The sequence below is a fragment of the Artibeus jamaicensis genome, unplaced genomic scaffold, assembly GCF_021234435.1.
Source record: "Artibeus jamaicensis isolate MK-2021 breed Jamaican fruit bat unplaced genomic scaffold, CSHL_Jam_final scaffold_854, whole genome shotgun sequence".
Taxonomy (NCBI): Eukaryota; Metazoa; Chordata; class Mammalia; order Chiroptera; family Phyllostomidae; genus Artibeus; species Artibeus jamaicensis.
In genome coordinates this window covers 382,611-402,369 of record NW_026522058.1, presented here as the reverse complement: position 1 = coordinate 402,369, position 19,759 = coordinate 382,611, and the positions used below count along the sequence as shown (strand labels likewise).

The window sequence follows — 19,759 nt, the reverse complement described above, 5'->3', positions numbered from 1 at the left end:
TACAAGCCAACACCAAGAATTGCCTGTAGCCATCAGAACTTAGGACAACGTCATGGAACAGATTCTCTTTCAAATCCTCTAGAAGGAACACACCCTGATGACATTGTGACTTTAGACTTCCAGCCTTCAGAACTGTGAAAGAATACATTTCTATTGTTTTGAAGTAAAAAAATAAAAAGAGCTCTTCCAACTCAGTAACTGATTTTGAACATGGGCAAAAACTATGAAGATACTCAATCAAAGGTATAGAATGACACATAAGCATATGAAAAAATGCTCAACATGATTAGTCATGGATATGCAAAGTGAAACCACAAGGAAATAGCACTACACACACACTGTAATAGCTAATATTAAAAAGACTGTCGTGTCAACGAGTGCTGGTGAGGATGTGGAACAATTACAATCCTTATACACTGCAGGATTTCTAGCACTCTAAAAAGTGATTTTATAATTTTTATAAAATTAAACATACATTTAAACCATATTACCAGCAATCCCATTCTTAGGCGATTTACCCAAGAGAAATAAAAACATATGTCTATACAAACACATGTTATTACAGTAGCTATTCATAACAGTCCCCGAATGGAAACAATCATTAACTGGTTGTCTATTAACTGGTAATGGGTTAAACATGGAATATCCACAGTGGAATACTCCTTAGTAATAAAATAGGAATACAGTATTGTTGCACAATAACTTGGATAAATTTCAAAAGCATTATGCTAAGAGAAGAATGCAAGATACAAAAGATTACATACTGTGTATTTCCATTTATGTAGAATTCTAGATTCTTCTGCAAAATGTACAATAACAGAGACCAGGAATGGGGTTAAGGAACTGACTATAAGAAGGTATGAGTACTTTTTAGGAATGAAGGAAATGTTCTCTATCCTGATTATGATGGTAGATATGAGTCTGTATACATTTCTTAGAATTCGTCAAATCAGCCCTGGCTTGTGTGGCTCAGTGGACTGAGAGCCCACCTGCTAACCAAAAAATTGCCAGTTTGATTCCTAGTCAGGGCACATGCCTGGGGTGCAGGCCAAGGACCTAGTTAGGGGTGTGAGAGAGGCAACAGATTGATGTCTCTCTCCTGCAAAATGGTATTTCTCTTCCTCCCTCCCTACCTTGTCTCTAAAAAATAATAAACAAAATCTTAAAAATCAATCAATCAATAATAAATAAAATCTTAAAATAAATAATAAATTATTTTTAAAAGTCATCAAATCATATACTTATATTGCTAAATTTTATTACGACTTATACCTCAGTAAAGCCAATTTGAAAAAGTCATATGCACTTATACATATTTGTGGTCCTATATCACCTACCTCTACATGTTTTTCAAAAAAATCATTTTGAAAATCATAAATTTCCATTTTTCTCAGTTTATTTCTAAGCTCTCAAAATAAATATTTAAGAGGAAACTACATTTATAGCACCTCCCTTTCCAGGAGTATAAGAGGTGGGGGGAAGTCTGGGGGCAGAGCAAACTATACTCACGGCTTTTCAAGCCTCACCCTTTACCTAGGGAGTGACAGACATCTCATTTATCGGGGTTCTAGTACCTTCATTAGAAATACTTTTAGCTAATGTGTGAGTATATGGTGTCAAGAGCTAAAATTTCATTTTACTTTTATTTTAAAGATGTTATTTATTTTTAGACAGAGGGGAAGGTAGAGAATAAGAGAGGGAGAGAAACACCAATGTGTGAGCCATACATTGATCAGTTGCCTCCCACACACTCCCAATTGGGGACCTGGCCTGCAACTCAGGTATGTGCCCTGATTGGGAATCGAACCAGCAACCTTTGGGTTTAGAGGCCGGCACTCAATCCTTTGAGCCACACCAGTCAGGGCATTAGCTAAAATTTTTTTTAAAATTTTTTATCTGTCAACTCAGTAAAAAGAATAGAAGAAACACTCCCCACTTTTTGTAAATATTATTATAAATATGTATAGATCATTGTATGTATGTATGTATGCATGCATGCATGTGTGTGTGTGTGTGTGTATTATCTCATACAGGGTCAGAAAAGACCTGACCTTGATTTTCCTTGTGTAAGTAGTATCCATAAATTATTCCAGGGTATTCAGAAACAGTCCATAGCTCTGATCCCAAATTTTTCTATACCCAACCCAACGACAGTCTCATTTTTAGTATATCAGGTTTTTATGTACAAGAAACCATACTTATATGGGGCTCATGGGGTAAATGGGACATTGCTGGCAGATGTACTTACTTCAACCATTCCTTGATGGGATCAAGAGAGGCTACAGGAATGGCATTGATCATTGTCACTTTCTTGCTGTAGTCCTTGTAGACAATTACCATATCGAAGTTCTTCAGGTGAAACTGAACCCGCTCAAAGTGAATCAGCTCCACTTCATCCAGTGTCACCACAAATGGTGGCTGTCAAGGAAGAACTGGATCATTATCATATAAATACTTTTCCTAAGCATTAGCATTTTCAAATACTTTCAGACTCTAAATCACTACATAAAAAATTAAAGAAACTATGAAAAAAAACCCTATTTTGAAAGGCTTTTAAAGAATCATTTGTTCATTAAGTTTTATATCTAAGATAAGTGAATATCAAAAGTGAAAATCATAAGAAATAACAAGGATCTAGTTCTCAGAATACCCACTTCCCTTTTTCTCTAATAATTTTCTTCCTAAAAGGAGGTAGAAATACTTACCCATTCTGTAGTATTTACTAGTGCACTACTAGTGGGCTGAAGGAGGCAGGTACTCCTGTAGGGAGCTCCATTAAATCTGAAAGAGAAAAGAAACTCAAGACTAAACTCAATGCAAGAGAAACTGCTACTGCCACCAATAAACGTACTTCCTTTTCCCATTCCCAACAACTCCAGCATACTCAGTATAGACTTATTTCTAGAGGATGCCTCTCAGTCTTAGCCACTCACCCCATCCCCTTAAAGTTTTAAGAGGAAAGAAATGTTATCAGTTACATGAAAAAGGAAGAATAACCATTTTTCTAAAAGTGAAAGTTCAGGCCAAAAAAAAGTTGGGATATGTTACCCCAAGTCCCTAAAAGGCACTTCAAATTCCAGTTCTTCCTTAGTTAGAGCCTCTACTTTCTCAATGAAATTTTTAAAGGCAGTTTTCAGTTTGTGCCTCATTTCTCGTTCCATCTGCAGAAAAAATAAATTCAAGTTAATTATAACCATTACTTTACTTGTTAATAGTATATCCTTTCAAAAAGTCTGAAGTGTTTTGGCAGTCATACCTGTGATACTAATAGGTACACCTAATTAAATACCACCATATCATTAACTGTAGAGCTGAGTCTGCAACCTAAGTCTAATCCATAAACCACTGGACCACACCAGCTCAGCAGGTATCTGATTTATTCTGTAGACAGATTCAGGGGTTGCTTACAAAATAAAACAATTACTGAGCTCAGATTTGAACCACATCCTACCTCACTATCCCACAAATAAAATACTAAATTTCACTGACCTGCTCGGCGTAGAGGTCATCTCGGTCGTGCATATGCTGATGTTTCCCCAAGTCTGTGGTGATCTCTCCCACTTCTGTGTAAAACTGTACATCTGTGTGCCGCTTCTTACCAAACATGATGGCATTCTGAGGGCACAAGGTAGAAAGAATAAGAAAAAAGTCAGAAGACTTAGTCTACACTACAGACAAGGAGGCCAGATAACAACAAACAAAATGTGAAAATATATAAACGACAGCATTTAAGTAGTTAAACCATTCCTGCGATCACTATAAATTAATATTTGGGAATGTGAAAGAGTGTAAGGTATAATAAGTACCCTACTTATTAAAAGGAACTTTGGAGATTATGTTGATAAATAATTGTCTCTAAAGCAAAAACTTTCTATTTCAGAAAGAGGAATTTGGAGATCTTATGTTTTCGTGGTCTTTATATATCACACCATGCTTAGTACCTTCTAGATGTTAGGCACCATGAACTTTATAAACATTATTTTATTCAATCTTCTTAATGACCTTATGTGATCAGTGACAATTTCATCACTACTTTAAAGGACAGAGGCTGACAGAAAGATCCTGCCCAAGATCACAGAGCTGGTAAGTAGAAAGGTATACCTTGAGGTGAAAGTGCAAAACAATAATCATTTCTCCATCACAGGGCTGAAACAACGCATGCTTGATGTTATTGTACAGGATATCTACTTTGTCTCCTCGAACAGATGTGAAGCGGAAGCCTGGGGGAGGAGCAGAGAAAGCAGCTAAGTACTAAGCAGCACCAACAGTTTGGCCAAAAGTCGCCGAAGCCTTCCTGACTGATTTGAACAGGTTCAAAGGAAATACCAACAACTGTACAAAGAGCTTTCCTTTCATTCTGTCCATACAGCAATTTAAGCTGATTCCTCCCAGACTCTCATACTGGACTGTCTGATCTGTCATTCCTACAAATGTGTCCCTGTTGCCCCAGGCCCGTGAGAGATCATCTGTACCATTGACATGGGCCTCCAGTGAACCTTGCATCCTTTTCTGGGCAATGTTAGGGCGAATGTATAAATCTTTCAGTTTGGGGTTACTCCGATTTAGATTGATCACCAGGGAGTCTTGTTTCACGATGCCCTAAGCAGAATGAAAATCAATGTGAATATTCATGTATCTTTACATGTCCCCAAAACCCATATATTCTTTTGCAGAAAGGTGCTTTTTCTACGTCCAGGCTCACCTCCTTCTCTTTCTCTTCTGCTTCCCGAGTCTTATAACGCTTTTGTACTTCTTTTATAATGCGGAAAGCATTCTGAAGGTTCAAGGCTGGTACTGTCTGTTCTCCAGGTGCCTTCATATTTGAAGCTCGGTATGTACTGTAGACAGGGGGAAGCATTTATATAAGTTTCTTCATTGGGCAAGATAATCTGCACTCATTATGCACTTTATAACTGGCTTAGTGTTTTTGGAAGAAAACAGTACCACTGAATGGTGGGTGGGACAATGCCTGGCAAGCTAAATAAATAAATAACTCTCCCTTCCTTCGCTCTTAAACAGAGAATATTTTGAATGGCTAATCCACTGGCTGGGGCAATCACACTTATTTTTTAAACCTGGCATAACCTTTCAAATTATCCCATTCCACACCATAAGGGAATAGACTCAAACATGGCACACATTTCCTTGAAATTCTATTGCAAAATACATGCAGTTAGTATAAAATATTTTCATGAGGACACTATGTTTTTTGTAAATTGAGTTTTAGAAGTTTATTTGTAATCATTTTTAACTTTTCAATATTTTTCAAGATACAATATTAAATTACTTTCAGATGAGACATTAAATAACTTACTAAGTGATCATCTAGATAAATCTTGTACCCATCTCATGAGGGTTCTAAATTATGTACCGTTCTCAAAATAGTACAAAGCAAGGTGATCCTAAACAAGTGCAACTGAGGTTTGCTTTGCCATTCAGTAGAAGGGGAGGACACAGCACAGAGCATGAAGTGTTTCTGAGAGAACTGCCCCAGCCAGCAGGAATTTGGGGATAGCTGTTTCCCTGGAGACTCACATTTCCTTGACAAAAGTGGCTTCTGGGTTAGGAAAAATGTTGCCCTCATTCCTGCCCAAAGCACTGCCCGGGCAATAGAAGTTAATTCGCAAGTAAGTATAATCTCCCTCCACCGACATACTTATATTCTGTTGAAGAAAAGAAAAACTGTTGAAACAAACCAACAGGATTATTTTCTTGATAAAAATTAGAATGCTAAAATTAAGTTAGGAGTTATAAGCTGACTGCTAAACCTGCCTATAAACCTTAATGTAAATGTAATAAACACATGAAACCTGCATGGTTTTGTGAACCAATGTCACCTAATAAGTTCAATCAATCTAATAAACTATATATTTTGCTTATGTTCTCATATGACCAAATGTGCTTCCAAAAGAACCACAAGTTCTCCAAGTACTTTATGCTATGTGTAAAACTACAGGTTAAAAAATGCTTAAAAAATGTTCAAGGAAAGACAGAAAAGTTATGTTTGTGGTCTAGATCATTTAAATTTCTACAAAGATGTAAACTGGAAAGGAAGGAAAGTGAGAGCAAGAGATAAGTGAGAAGGGCAGAGTCTAAAGAAGAGTGAGACAGATCACTTAGACGTAACAATAATCTACTTTAAGAACCAGTGTGTAGAAAACCTAATTCAATGTTGGTACCTTGATCGTGGCAATGTGAAAAGGTGTTGCTATGCCAAACACAGGCATTATTACAGTCTCATATTTCTTATCAATATAGATCTTCATTTCCCGAATATGTGGTTCCTTAGGCATCAAAGATGGGTTTTTATAGGACACGTTAGATTTGCGAGCTCTAGAGTAGAGATAAAATTTTATGAGAAATTTCAATCATGTATACAATCCTGAGACAACCTCACTGCTCAATGCAAACTCTTACTTCTGAATCTGCTGTTCTCCTTTCTGTTCAGTCAGTCGCCTCTTTGCTTCCTCATTGAGTTGAGCTGCTAGTTCTTTCTGATGTGCTCTTCGCTTCTCTTCTGCAGTCATCTCATTCTAGAGAAGAAACCCCCAAACTGTCAGAACACGTGAACCACATGACAGACATAAGATCAATGCAGTTTAAAACAGTAAACTCACTCGTGTTCTTTCTGTAAGTAATGCTGCCCGAGAACCTCTTCCCAACAGGTCTTCAGCCTCATCTTTCTCCTCTTCCTCTTCTTCTTCATCCTCATTCTTTGGGGAAAAAGTCATAATCAGAAATTTGGGTTTTAATTTTTCAGCAACTATTGTTTACCTTCGTTACTGTACCCAAACTTCCTATGCCACCTACCTTTAGAAAAATGCCCACATTCTTTACTTTCTTCTTCACGGAAGTGAGAACAGTAGCTGGGCCATCCTAGAGTAATAGGGAGAAGTCAGATATCTATAAGAGTTCTTAAATGAAATATCTTCACCTTTTAAACTAGTATATACCTGGGCAATGCTTTGGACCTCTGATACTATTATCTTTGATAAAGAATAAATACAGCTCTGGACTTCCAGCCAAGATGGAAGCATAGGTAGACATACACTGTGCCTCCTAGCACAACCAAAATAAGGACAACGACAATTTAAAAACAAAAAACAACCAGTATTGATACAAAATTGAACTATATGGAAGTCTGACAACCAAGGAGTTAAAGTAGACACATTCATCCAGACTGGTAGGAGGGGTGGAGTCAGGCGCTGGGACAAAGAGGGCTAAGGGCAAAGTGGCGGCTAGTGTAGGCCCAGGAGTGCAAGGCGGCAGCTGGGGGATGAAACGAGGCAGCGGATTGTGAAGGGGCGCAGTGCCCAGCGTCGCAGCACATGGAAATAGAGCCTCAAACTCCTGAGTGAAAACAGTGGTTGAGGTGCCGGGAGAAACTCCCAGCCTCACAGGAGAGTTCATTGGAGAGACCCACAGGGTCCTAGAACATGCATGAACCCACCCACACGGGAATCAGCACCAGAAGAGCCCAATTTACTTGTGGGAAGCAGGGGAAGTGACTGAAATCTGGCAGAGAGCAGAGCAGGCACCACTGTTCCCACTTGGACCCCTGTCCCAAATACAGTGTCACAACCCAGCGAGTGGGTTGCCCTACCCTGGTGAATACCTAAGGCTCTGCCCCTTACTACATAGGCGTGTCAAGACAAATAAATGGCTCAAACAAAAGAACAGATCAAGGCTCTAGAAAAAATACTACTAAGCGATTAAGAGGTAGCCAACCTATTATCATATGCACAATTCAAAACACTAGTAATCAGGATGCTCATGGACTGGTGGAATTTGGTCGCAAATTAGATAAAAAAATGAAGGCTACGCTAAGTGAAATGAAGGAAAATGTACAGGGAACCAATAGTGATGGAAAGGAAACTGGGACTCAAATCAATGGAATGGACCAGAGGGAAGAAAGAAACATCCAATCAGAAAACAATGAAGAAACAAGAATTCAAAAAAATGAGGAGACGCTTAGGTACCTCCAGGACATCTTTAAACATTCCAACATTGGAATTATAAGGGGGGGGGAGCGAGGTACCAGAAGAGGAAGAGCAACAAGCGGAAAACTTATTTGAATAAATAATAAAGGAGAACTTCCCCACTCTGGCAAAGGAAATAGACTTCCAGGAAATCCAGGAAACTCAGAGTCCCAAATAATTTGGACCCAAGGAGGAACACACCAAAGTACATCATAATCACATTAGCCAAGATTAAAATGAAGGAGAGAATTCTAGAAGCAGCAAGAGATAAGGGGACAGCCATCTACAAGGGAGTTCCCATCAGACTGTCAGCTGATTTCTCAAAAGAGACCTTACAGGCAAGAAGGGGTTGGAAAGAAGTATTCCAAGTTATGAAATCCAAAACCTACATCCAAGATTGCTCTATCTAGCAAAACTTTCATTTAGAATGGAAGGGTAGATAAAGTGCTTCTCAGATAAGGTCAAATTCAAGGAGTTCATCATCACCAAGCCCTTATTATATGAAATGTTAAAGGAACTTAGTTAAGAAAAAGAAGATAAAAAAGATGAACAGTGAAAGGACAGCAAACTCACAGTGATTAACAACCACACCTAAAACAAAAGCAAACTAAGAGGACAGCTAGATCAGGAGCAGAACCATAAAAATGAAGATCTCATGGAGGGTTAACAACAGGGGAGTGGGAGAAGGAGAAGGGGGGAGAAGGTACAGAGAATAAGTAACATAGACGGTAGGTAGAAAATAGGGGAGAGGGCAAGAATAGTATGGGAAATACAGAATCTAAAGAACTTGTGACACATGGACATAAACAAAAGGAGGGGGAATGGCGGGGGAGGTGGTGTGGAGGGGAATGAAGGGGGCAATGGGACAACTGTAATGGCATAATCAATAAAATATATTGAAAAGAAAAAAGAATATCTACTTAATAGGGTTATTACTGTCAAGATAACCCTATTAATGCATCAATAAATTAATGAGTCAAAGTGCTTAGCTTATAAGAACAATGGAAAAAATTTTTTTAAGTTTTTAAATTTAATTACTGTTCAAGTAGAGTTTTCTGTCTTTTACTCCCTTCTCAGCCCACCCGCCCCGTGCTCTCCACCTCCCTCCCATTTCCACCCCCCTTAGTTGTTGTCCATGTGTCCTTTAAGAACAATGAAATTTTTAGTATCATCATCACCATTACTACCATCATCAAGAATCATTTCCAGCTAAGTAAATAAAAACAAACAAACAAACAAACAAACAACACTCGCAGAAGACCACAAATATTCAGAACAGGGAAATACTTCAAGGCAGGAATTAGTTTAGTCATTGTCTAGGCCTAGAGAACTTGGGAGGTAATATAGGCAATGACTGCTAATGGGTACAGAGTTTCTTTCTGAGGCGAAAATGTTCTTAAATTAGATTGCGGTGAAGACTGAACAATTATGAATAAAATAAAAATCACTAGACTGTACACTTAAAAAAAAAAAAGATTTTATTTATTTATTTTTAGACAGAGAAGGGAAGGAGAAAGAGAGGGAGAGAAAACATCAGTGTGTGCTTGCCTCTCACGCACTCCCTACTGGGGACTGGTCCACAACCCAGACATGTGCCCCAATCGGGAATTGAACCAGCGACCCTTTGGTTCACAGGCTGGCACTCAACCCACTCAGCCAAACCAGCCAGGGCTAGAGTGTACACTTTAAGTGGGTGGATCATAAGGTATATAAATTGAAGCTCAGTAAAGCTATTATTTTTTTTAAAATCAGTTCCATTATTAGAATTAGCTGATACTGTCAAGGTTCAAGCCACAATGTGTAAATTTGGTTTAAATCACTCCCTGTACTTGAAGTACAATCTCTACTCCTAGCTGTATTAGGTCAGGCTTTCACATGAATTTGTTCCTTTGGCCAGGTCATCTCCCCTCAAAGACCTTTAAGAAGAACAAAAATGTCCCTCAAAAGTCCATTCATGAGCACTCAAAAGTTGAAGCAGCATACTTACCTCATCCACAAGCACCGTGTCACCAATGAATAGGGCATAGGTTTTCTCTTCTGGTTTCTTCCCTTCCTTATTAGTCAGGTCTGAGAATCCCAAATTGATGCTGAAAACCATCCCTAGAAGAGCAAAACAGGAATCAGACCATGATTGTGAAAGGACAGAGAAATGTAGATTTTATGTAGAAAAGAGGGAGGGACAAAGCTAAAGGAAATGATTCAAAACAGTATTTTCCTGCCCTGGCTCGTGTGGCTAAGTGGGTTGAGTGCAAGCCTGTGAACCAAAGGGTCGCTGGTTCAATTCCCAGTCGGGGCACGTGCCTGGGTTGCAGGCTGAATCCCTGCTAGGGTGCGCATGGTAAGCAACCACACACTGATGTTTCTCTCCCTCTCTCTCTCCTTCCCTTCCCCGTCTAAAAATAAAATAAATAAAATTTTTAAAAAATGAAAACAAAACAGTATTTTCCTATTGCATGAATGTAACTTACCTTTCTTCAGTTTGTACTGATTCTTACTATTAATTACTAAAGAGCCTTCACGGAATTCAATTCCCATTCCGAACCTATAAAAGAAGAGACACTTCAGCAATAGGCTATAATATCTTGTACCCAGGTCACGTGCAATATGTGCTATTTCTTTTTTTTTTTTGAGTTTAAAGTGAAGGAGTTTACTAGTGAAGCAGTAGGACAAGGAGGAGGCCACTGCACAGACAGAGCAACCTTTTCTTCCCCAGTAAGAGTTTATCTGAGCCAAACTGACAACAAATGCCAGGGAGCAAGATCTCAAATGCTCCCAAAATATATCCTATTTTAATTTTAAAGAGAAGGCAGGCAAACATGTTGAGTGATTTGCTGCTGCTCATCAGTCAGTTAAGGAAGATTAGAGAAGTCTTTGCACTTTAAGCTGAAAATAGTATCCTAATTATGTACTCCATTTAACATTTATTTTATCAAGTGTTATTTATTTTAACTTATATACTCACATTTAAATTTTAATCTCCACCCTAAAATCGAGTTGGGAGTTTTCCTATAACTTAGCAGAGACTATTAGGGGCACATTATTAAGACAGTAATAACTGGGTAAAGAGAGGTCATTTTTAGTGGAATGCTGATAACTAGACTCCTTAAGTCACCTGGGCCAAGACTTGGTATCAAATCAATATATTTCCTCTTGCCCATTAGAGAATCCAGAAAGTAACTGTATACCCCACGCTAATTTCCATCTAAGGAGATTGCCTAGAGCTCTTGTTTCCCAAAATGTCTTCGGTTCTATAAGATGTTATCAGTTATTTCTAAGTGTTTAATGGTCAAATACATTTACAAAACACTGGATGAAATAAAAATTTAAACACGTACAGCATACTAGTTAGACAATCACATACTTTACAAAGTGTTCCTTCTGTTTCCAGTACCCAACTGACACTATACATAGTTATTATGATATTACTAACTATATTTCATATTTCCTATGCTATACTTTATATCCCCATGATTATTTTCAACTATCAATCTGCACTTCTCAATTCCTTCACTGTTCCTCCCCTCTGGCAACCATGAGTCTCTTCTCTGTATCTATGAATCTGCGCCTGTTTTTGTTTGTTACAGTCTACATATAAGTAAAATCACATGGTATTTGTTTTTCTCTAACTCACTCATTTCATTTAGCATAATACTCTCTACGTCCATCCATGCTATGGCAAATGGTAAGATTTTTTTCTTTTACATGGACAAGCAATATTCCATTTTATGTAGGTACCATAGCTTTTTAATCCACTTGTATAGCGATGGGCACTTGGGCTGTTTTCATAGCTTGGCTATTGTAAATAATGCTTCAATGAACACAGGGGTGAGTATGTTCAAACTAGTATCTTGGGTTTCTTCAGATTTATGCCCAGAAGAGCAATCATGAGGTTATAAGGCTCATAGCATTTAATTTTCAAATGTGAGGTGAGGTGCTCCAAGAGAGGAAATATAGCACGTAATGCTTCCTAACATTTGTAACTGAAGCCTAGAACGCCCACTGGCATCTACTATATCAGTCTAGAGAAATCTCTACCCCATTCCTCAGAGCAGAACTTAAATCTGTCTCACGTTTTCAGGTAACATTGGGTGCTTGGTACACAGTTAAGTGTACTAGTCTGTAACAGTCCATAAATGTTGATTCAATTCAATCTAAGAATATTCTGCCTGGCCACAGCCAGTCATGAAATATGACTCAGAACAACAATGTACATCCACAGCATCTTACCCTAGGTTTTTGGTAATTTTGTTCAGCAGTTCGGGCTTCTGCTTTTTAACCACATCCATGACAGCATTATACACATCACATATCTTCACACCTAATGATAATCCAGAAAGAGAACATGACTATCTTCCAGAAAATTAAAAAACAAAACTATATTTTTAAATCAACATTTCCACTCCCCTTATTATATTTCCTAAAGCAGTGTTTCTCAAGGTGTAAACTAAGAAATACAGTTCCTTTCAGAAATGTGAAGGCTTAGAAATTAGTATTTTTTAAAACAATCCACCCTGTCATTCTTAACTACACTATTTGAGAATCACTGACCTGGAAGACTGTGAACACCAGGTGGTCTCAGTGAAAGTTTTTATGGGAGAATGGTGAAAACATAAAGGGAATAAGAAGCATAAATTTTAGGTACAAAATAGACAGGGGGAAGTTAAGAACAGTGTAGGAAATGGAGAAGCCAAAGAAGTTATACGTACGACCCATGGACATGAACTAAGGCGACGCAGATGCTGGTGGGAGGCAGGTTGCAGGGCAGAGGGGAAGAAAGGGGAGGAAAAAGGTGGGACAATGTAACAGCATAATCGAGTTTTTAAAGTATGGGTAAATGGCAACACATTCAAGTTATTATACATTTTTAAAAACAGGATTACAGAAGTACTATGGCCTTAATTTTTCAGGATTTAGGTATAAATAGATATTTCAAGCCAGAGTAGTCCAGATATAGTAGCCTCAGAGGGATCTTTTTCCTCATTAAACAACCTATGACCATGATTTCCAGCAGAATTTCTTAAAACAGACTCGAGATATCATGAAGAACTGATGTCTGGAAGCTCTGGGCAACACGAACGGGCTTACAAAGTGGGTTAACAGTGGTAAATAGGAAGTTCCATTTAGCCAGTTAGCAAGACGTGGTTTCTTGTTTAGCAGGGTTGCTATTAGTTCTGCTCTTATACTAAGATTATTCCTATCCATTCAATATAGAATTAACATTATACATTTTGTTGGTAGAGATACTACTAGTTCTCAGAACATTCTGAGATTCATTCTTCCAAATTCAAAACTACATTAAAAGGATCATACACTGAAATCAAGTGGGATTTATTCCAGGAATGCGAGGATGATTCAATGTACATAACTCAATCAATGATACACCACATTAACAATATAAAGGATAAAAATCATCTATCATCTCAATAGATGCAGGAAAAGTATTTGACAAAATTGAACACCTACCCCTGGCTGGGTGGCTCAGTTGGTTGGAGCATCATCCGGAACATCAAAGGGCTGTGGGTTTGAGCCCCAGTCAGAGCACATAGCTAGGTTGTGAGTAGTCGAGGCACAAAGGGGAGGCAACAGATTGATGTTTCTCTTTCACATCCATGTTCTTCTCACTCTCCCCCTCCCCCAAATCAATAAAGATATCCTCAGGTGAGGATTAAAAAAAATCACATCCATTTACAAAAAACTCTCAAGAAAACATACAGGGAATAAGAAGCATAAATTTTAGGCACAAAATAGACAGGGGGAAGTTAAGAATAGTGTAGGAAAAACTGACTCGAGATATCATGAAGAACTGATATTGTAATGTACCTCAATATAATGAAGGTCATATACGGCAAGCCCACGCCTAAAACCATACTTAATGGTGAAAAGCTGAAAGCTTTTCCTGTAAGATCAGGAAGACGAGGATATCCTCTCTCCCACTTTCATTCAATGTAGTATTAAAAGTCTCGCCCAAAGCAATTAGGCAAAAAAAAGAAATAAAAGGTATCCAAACTGGAAAGAAAAAAGTAAAACTATCACTATTTGAAGATGACATATTATATATAGAAAATCCAAAAACCTGTTAGAATAAATAAAGTCAGTAAAGCTGCAGGATGTAAAATTAATATACAGAAATCTATGGAGTTTATAAACACTAATAACTATCAGAATTAAGAAAATAGTCCCATCTTACAACTGTATCAAAAAGAATAAAATACCCAGGAAGAAATTTAACCAAGGATGTGAAAGACCTGTACACTGAAAACTATAAGACACTGATGAAGAAAATGAAGACACAAAGAAATGGAAAGATATTCCATGCTCATAGATTGAAAGAATGTCCATACAACCAAAGCAATCTACAAATTTAACATAATCCCTATCAAAGTTCCAATACTCTTACAGAGAATTAGGACAAAAAATTCCACAATTTGTATGTAACTATAAAAGACCCAGAACAGCGAAAGCAATCCTGAGAAAAAAGAACAAACCTGAAGGTGTGACGCTCCTTGATTTCAAACTGTATTACAAAGCTACAGTAATCAAAATAGCAAGGCATTTTCATTAAAAAACAGGCAAAAAAATCAATGTAACAGAAAGCCAAGAAATCCACACACACGATCAATTATTTTATGATAATGAAATAAAAAATATAAAATAGAGAAAGAACCTCTCTTTGCTAGATGGTGATGGGAAAACTGAGCTATAACATTCAGAAAAGTGAACCTGGACCACTATTTTACACCATATACAAAAAATTAATTCAAAATGGATTATAGACTTGAATGTAAGACCTGAAACCAAAGAACCCTAGTGTACCAGGATGACACTCTCACCAACTGAGCACCCCAGCCAGGACTGGCAGTGAGCTTCTTGGCATCAGACTTGGCAATAACTGTTTAGATTTGACACTAAGAGCAGAAATCAGTAAGTGGGACTATGTCACAATAAAAAGTTTCTGCATATCTAAGGAAACCATTAACAAAATGAAAAGCTGACCAACTGAATTGGAGAAAATATTTGCAAATCACATATCTAATAAGAGTTAATATCCCAAATATACAAAGAACTCATAAAACTCAATAGTAATAAAACAATCCTATTAAAAAATGAGCAGAAAATCTGAACAGTCATTTTCCCAACGAAAACACATACACAGGGCTAACAGGTGCATGAAAAGATGTTCAACATCCCTAATCATCAGGGAAATGCAAACCAAAACCATAATAAGATATCATCTCATGCCTGTCAGAATAGCTATTAACAAAAAGACAAGAAATAACAAGTGCTGACAAGGATGTGGGGAAAAGGAAGCCCTTGAGCATTGTTGGTGGGATTTTAAGTTGGTGCAGCCAACTATGGAAAACAATATGGAAGGTCCACAAAAAATTAAATATAGAGCTGCCATATGATTCAGCAAGTCCACTTCTGGGTATTTACTAAAACTAACTAACCAACCAACCAACCAACTAACCAACCAACCATGAAAACACTAAGGGGATAAGATATATGCACTCCCAGGTTCACTGCAGCATTATTTACAATAGTCAAGATGTGGAAACAGCCTAAGTGTCCACCAGCAGATGAGTGGATAAAGTAAATGCGGTCAGTTGACCTTTGAACAACACCAGTTTGAACTGCATGGGTCCACTTGTATGTGAATTTTTCAATAAATACTACTACAAACATACTTTCATTATGATTTTCTTCATAACATTTTCTTTTCACTAGCTTTAATTTATTGTAAAAATACAGTACACAACACACAAAATATGTATTTATGTTACTGGTAAGGCTTCTGGTCAACAGCAGGCTATTAGTAAAATTTTGGGGAGCCCAAAGTTGTATGTGGATTTTTGACTTTGAAAGAAGTCAGTGCCCCTAGACCCCAAGTTGTTCAAGGGTCAATTGTGTATGTGTACACAAACACACACACAGAGAAACAGTATTAAGGGATAAAAGAAAAATGAAATCTTTCCATCTGCAACAACATGGATGGACCTTAGGGCATTATACTAAGTGAGACAGAAAGACAAATACCATATAATTCCTCTTATATGTGGAATCTATATACTTTTTAAGATTTTCTTTATTTACTTTTTTCAGAGAGAGAAGAAGGGAGGGGGATAAAGAGAGGGAGGGAAACATCAATTGTTTGCCTCTCGCACACCCTCAACTAGGGCCCTGGCCTGCAACCCAGGCATGTACCCTAACTGGGAATTGAACTAGCAACCTTTCAGTTCTCAGACCAGAGCTCAATCCACTGAGCCATCCCTAGTAAATCAATCAACCAGCCAAGCTCACAGAGAAAACAGATTGGAGGCTGACACAGGCAGGGGTGGGAAGTGGGTGCAATGGGTGAAGAGAGTCAAAAGGTACAAACTTCCAGTTATAAAGTAAGTCAGTCATAGAGATGTAATGTACAGTGTGGCAACCACAGTTAATAATACTGTATTGCATATTTGAAAGTTGCTGAGAGTAAATCTTAAAAGTTCCCACTTATCACAAGAAAAAATGGTATGGTGTATATGGTGGCAAATGTTAACTAAACTTGTTGTGGTGAGCACTTGCAATATATATGAATACCGAATCATTATGTTGTACACCTGAAACTAATGTAATTTAGTATGCAGTTATACCTCAACTAAAAAAACTTTCTAAAGTTCTAAAGAGTAATAAGGCCACAATATTTTATGAAGATCTGGACACAGAGGTGTAACCAGTTAAAGGGTTTTTTGTAAACATCAATGTAAAAACATAATCACTCATGCCTAAAAGAAAAGTAGATTCAGGAACTAAATGCTGGGACAATTAGACGTTAGTAAAATCTAATTCTATTTTTAGTATGAGAGCCTCAGGGATATAAGCTCACATAAACACTAATAACATTCTTATTACATGATTTCCAAACCTTTTATAAGGTACCTCACCATGTCTTAATTCCTTTAGCAGCTCCTCCTGAAGCTGGAGCAAAAAGTTGTAATTTTCTTGAACTTCCTGAGAAGGGTCAACCATCAAAGTGCGAACAAGGTTGGAGCAGTAAGATTTGAAGCGAATACCCATGGCACAAGTGATGGCCCCAAAATGCATGTGATTCTTGTCACTAGAGACCAAGGGAAGAAAACATTTCACTCATTACCCAAACTAGGGCAGTCCTTAGTATCACTGACACAGAACATTTGTAATCACTGACTTTCCCTGCTATATCCCAAAGCTGAACCAAAAGGACAAATATTTTTTTAAAATAAATCAATTTATACAGGCTCTGGAGTAAAATTAGACACCCAAATTTTTAGCATAAAAATTCAGAGAAAAGTTGAGTTGTGTCCTAAATGTGCAAAGGATACACTACGTTTTACTGATATTCTAACAGTAAGGTAGTGAGGAGTCACTTATCTACCAGTACACTATGAACTGCAGTGTTCACTCTGAACTGGTCCCTTCAGACTAACCAAGAATAAAAGCATTTTTTACAGTATTTTTACAAATTAGAAGGGGAATTAGATTATAAAACCTTAGTAGGTTTTATAATTATAATCTTTATGAAGATTTTTATTTTTCAGACGGTGGTGTGTTTTGCAATTTTTTGCCAGGCCTTTTTAATCACCTGGAAAAATGCTTACAATCAAATGCTCAAGAAATGAGTAACTGTGAAATAAAACAGAAATATGCATGGAGTATGACAAGAAGACAATGCATAAGGCAGACTAATAGTTTTTCTGTCTCTTCCAACTTTTCTGAATTCCAGAATGAGTCAAAGGAAAAATAGGATAAAGGCTGAAATACACTGGCTATTGTTTTATTTTGAGGTTCTAATACTTACCTCACCACACTGAACTTGAGATTATAGTTGCCACCACTCTGAATGATAGGAGGATAACACATTTCCACAGTAGAGGGGTCTGCCCCAGCTAGGTATTTTTTCTCTTCGATGGCCTTTTCCACAGACTCAGCCAGTTTACTGTGTCGAACTTTCTGTAAGTATACCCAGAAACAACACTTACTAAAGGGTAGCAGAAAGGGGTGCTGTGATTTATCCTGGTATCGTTTAAGATGCAATACAAGTCTGATGAAATGATTTATGCACCAGAGAGTATACATCTAAAGCAAATTTAGAGAATAGTATGTGGAATTCACAGCTATTCAAGGAATTCTCAAGTAAAATACCGGGTAACCTCAAGAGACTATAGTGCAGGCTCATGGTTATTTTAAAAAAGAGGCTGTGGCACAATGACACGGCTGTGGCACAAACTTAATTGTCAAAGGCTTAATTAATTTCAAAGGAGGCTGAACACATACCAAAACACTGCATGGTAGGGACTCATTTCTGCTTCATTTAAATGATAAAGGCTTTTCCCTCTCCATTTACCTCATCTGCATCAACTATTTCCATGACTCTTTCCTTGAAGAATTTGTTGAAGACCTCGGAGGTGATGCTGGCTGCTTTCTTCATTAGGTTGAGCTCCCCGTCTTCCTTCACAGCAATGGTATAGGCCACCACTGCACTGATATCTATCTGCAGTCAAAGTGATAAGAGCGTCTAACATGCAGATACAGACTTACAAAAGAAATGCATCTCTCCCAGTGTGAATGTTGTAAGTCATATTAGGTTACTTAGCAAATTAATCAGTAGTCTGCAGAACTAAATATTTTCTTGGATTGAATAAACATCCGAAACAGCTCTTTACCAGGACATTGTGAATACTTTAAGAGGCACTAAACTAATGTACCATTTTTAATGTAAATATTCCTCTCTAGAAGTTTTTGTAAAGGCTGAAGAAAGGCAGGAGATCAAGGAAAAAACAAAAATTTGGGGGACAAAAGACTTTTCCAAGTAGCTGAACCATCTCCTGAATGCCTCACTCCTGACAGAGAAGTACAACTGGCTTACTGCTCAGCTAAAAGGAGTGAAAAATGGAAATGTGAATGAATGTAGTTTTCCCATATTCTCTGCACTATCTGTTAATGGAAGCCCATCACGCTTTCACCTTCTCAACTCTCAATTTGCTTGTTACCAGGAGTGTTCTTACTTTGTCAAAGCCCTCTTTGTTGAGGCAGTCATTCCAGCTCTTCATGAACTCTCCAGGGAATTTGTCTTTGCTGAACACTCCAATCTTCTTGCCATTCTTGCTTTCTTTAATGGCTTCAATCATTTTGTCAAAGCTGCTCTTATTGCTTTCATTCTACCAATGTCAGAGGGAAGAAGAGGGGTTTGTCATTTGGTTTTAGAATTAGATATCTATGTTCTGCCAGTAACAAGCAGGCAGAAGAAACACATATTCTGACCCTAGAAAGAATCAATTCTACCCTTATGCCCTACCTACTTCTTTGGGGGAGACTGTAACATACAAAATATCTTTGGATATTTTAGTATGCTTAAGGGAGTGCCACAAACTGACAACATTTTTTCCCCCTGGAGCAGCTAAGAAACTCAAACACATGGATAAACAATATTATGAGAAAAAAAATCTTTGTCAGGTGAGCAGTATGCCAAAAAAAAAAAAAAATCACATTTAGTAAAAACCAGAACTGAGGTATGTCTAAATTTCCTTATGGGTATTTAAAGTTACTTGTTCCAATCAAGGTACTCAAATGGAAACAAACATTAAGCTGACAGTGTCCTCAAGAATGGACAAAGTAAGTCAGTATACGCCAGAATTTCATAATCTATTTGTTTTGCCACAACATTGATAGGGTTATTGAACTCTTTCCTTCCTAACAATGAAGATGCGACAAAACTTTGTAATTACAGCCACCATTGGCTAAAATCTTCCCCTCATATTCTT

At 37.6% G+C, this 19,759-nt stretch overlaps 1 protein-coding gene across 1 annotated transcript in view; it reads right to left on the bottom strand.

The window, feature by feature from the left end:
* The window catches only part of SUPT16H (SPT16 homolog, facilitates chromatin remodeling subunit), a 43,005-nt gene that overhangs the window by 8,074 nt on the left and 15,172 nt on the right, over window positions 1–19,759 (bottom strand). The window contains exons 4-22 of the mRNA XM_037152121.2: window positions 19,004–19,156; window positions 18,343–18,489; window positions 17,797–17,948; window positions 16,904–17,076; window positions 12,207–12,297; window positions 10,448–10,521; window positions 9,967–10,079; window positions 6,811–6,876; window positions 6,618–6,713; window positions 6,418–6,533; window positions 6,180–6,333; window positions 5,536–5,663; window positions 4,703–4,838; window positions 4,473–4,599; window positions 4,102–4,220; window positions 3,490–3,615; window positions 3,049–3,161; window positions 2,706–2,781; window positions 2,249–2,418 (exon numbers count right to left, since the gene is read on the bottom strand). Of these exons, the coding sequence (XP_037008016.1) occupies window positions 2,249–2,418; window positions 2,706–2,781; window positions 3,049–3,161; window positions 3,490–3,615; window positions 4,102–4,220; window positions 4,473–4,599; window positions 4,703–4,838; window positions 5,536–5,663; window positions 6,180–6,333; window positions 6,418–6,533; window positions 6,618–6,713; window positions 6,811–6,876; window positions 9,967–10,079; window positions 10,448–10,521; window positions 12,207–12,297; window positions 16,904–17,076; window positions 17,797–17,948; window positions 18,343–18,489; window positions 19,004–19,156 (2,330 nt within the window). The remainder of the gene's footprint in view (window positions 1–2,248; window positions 2,419–2,705; window positions 2,782–3,048; window positions 3,162–3,489; window positions 3,616–4,101; window positions 4,221–4,472; window positions 4,600–4,702; window positions 4,839–5,535; window positions 5,664–6,179; window positions 6,334–6,417; window positions 6,534–6,617; window positions 6,714–6,810; window positions 6,877–9,966; window positions 10,080–10,447; window positions 10,522–12,206; window positions 12,298–16,903; window positions 17,077–17,796; window positions 17,949–18,342; window positions 18,490–19,003; window positions 19,157–19,759) is intronic.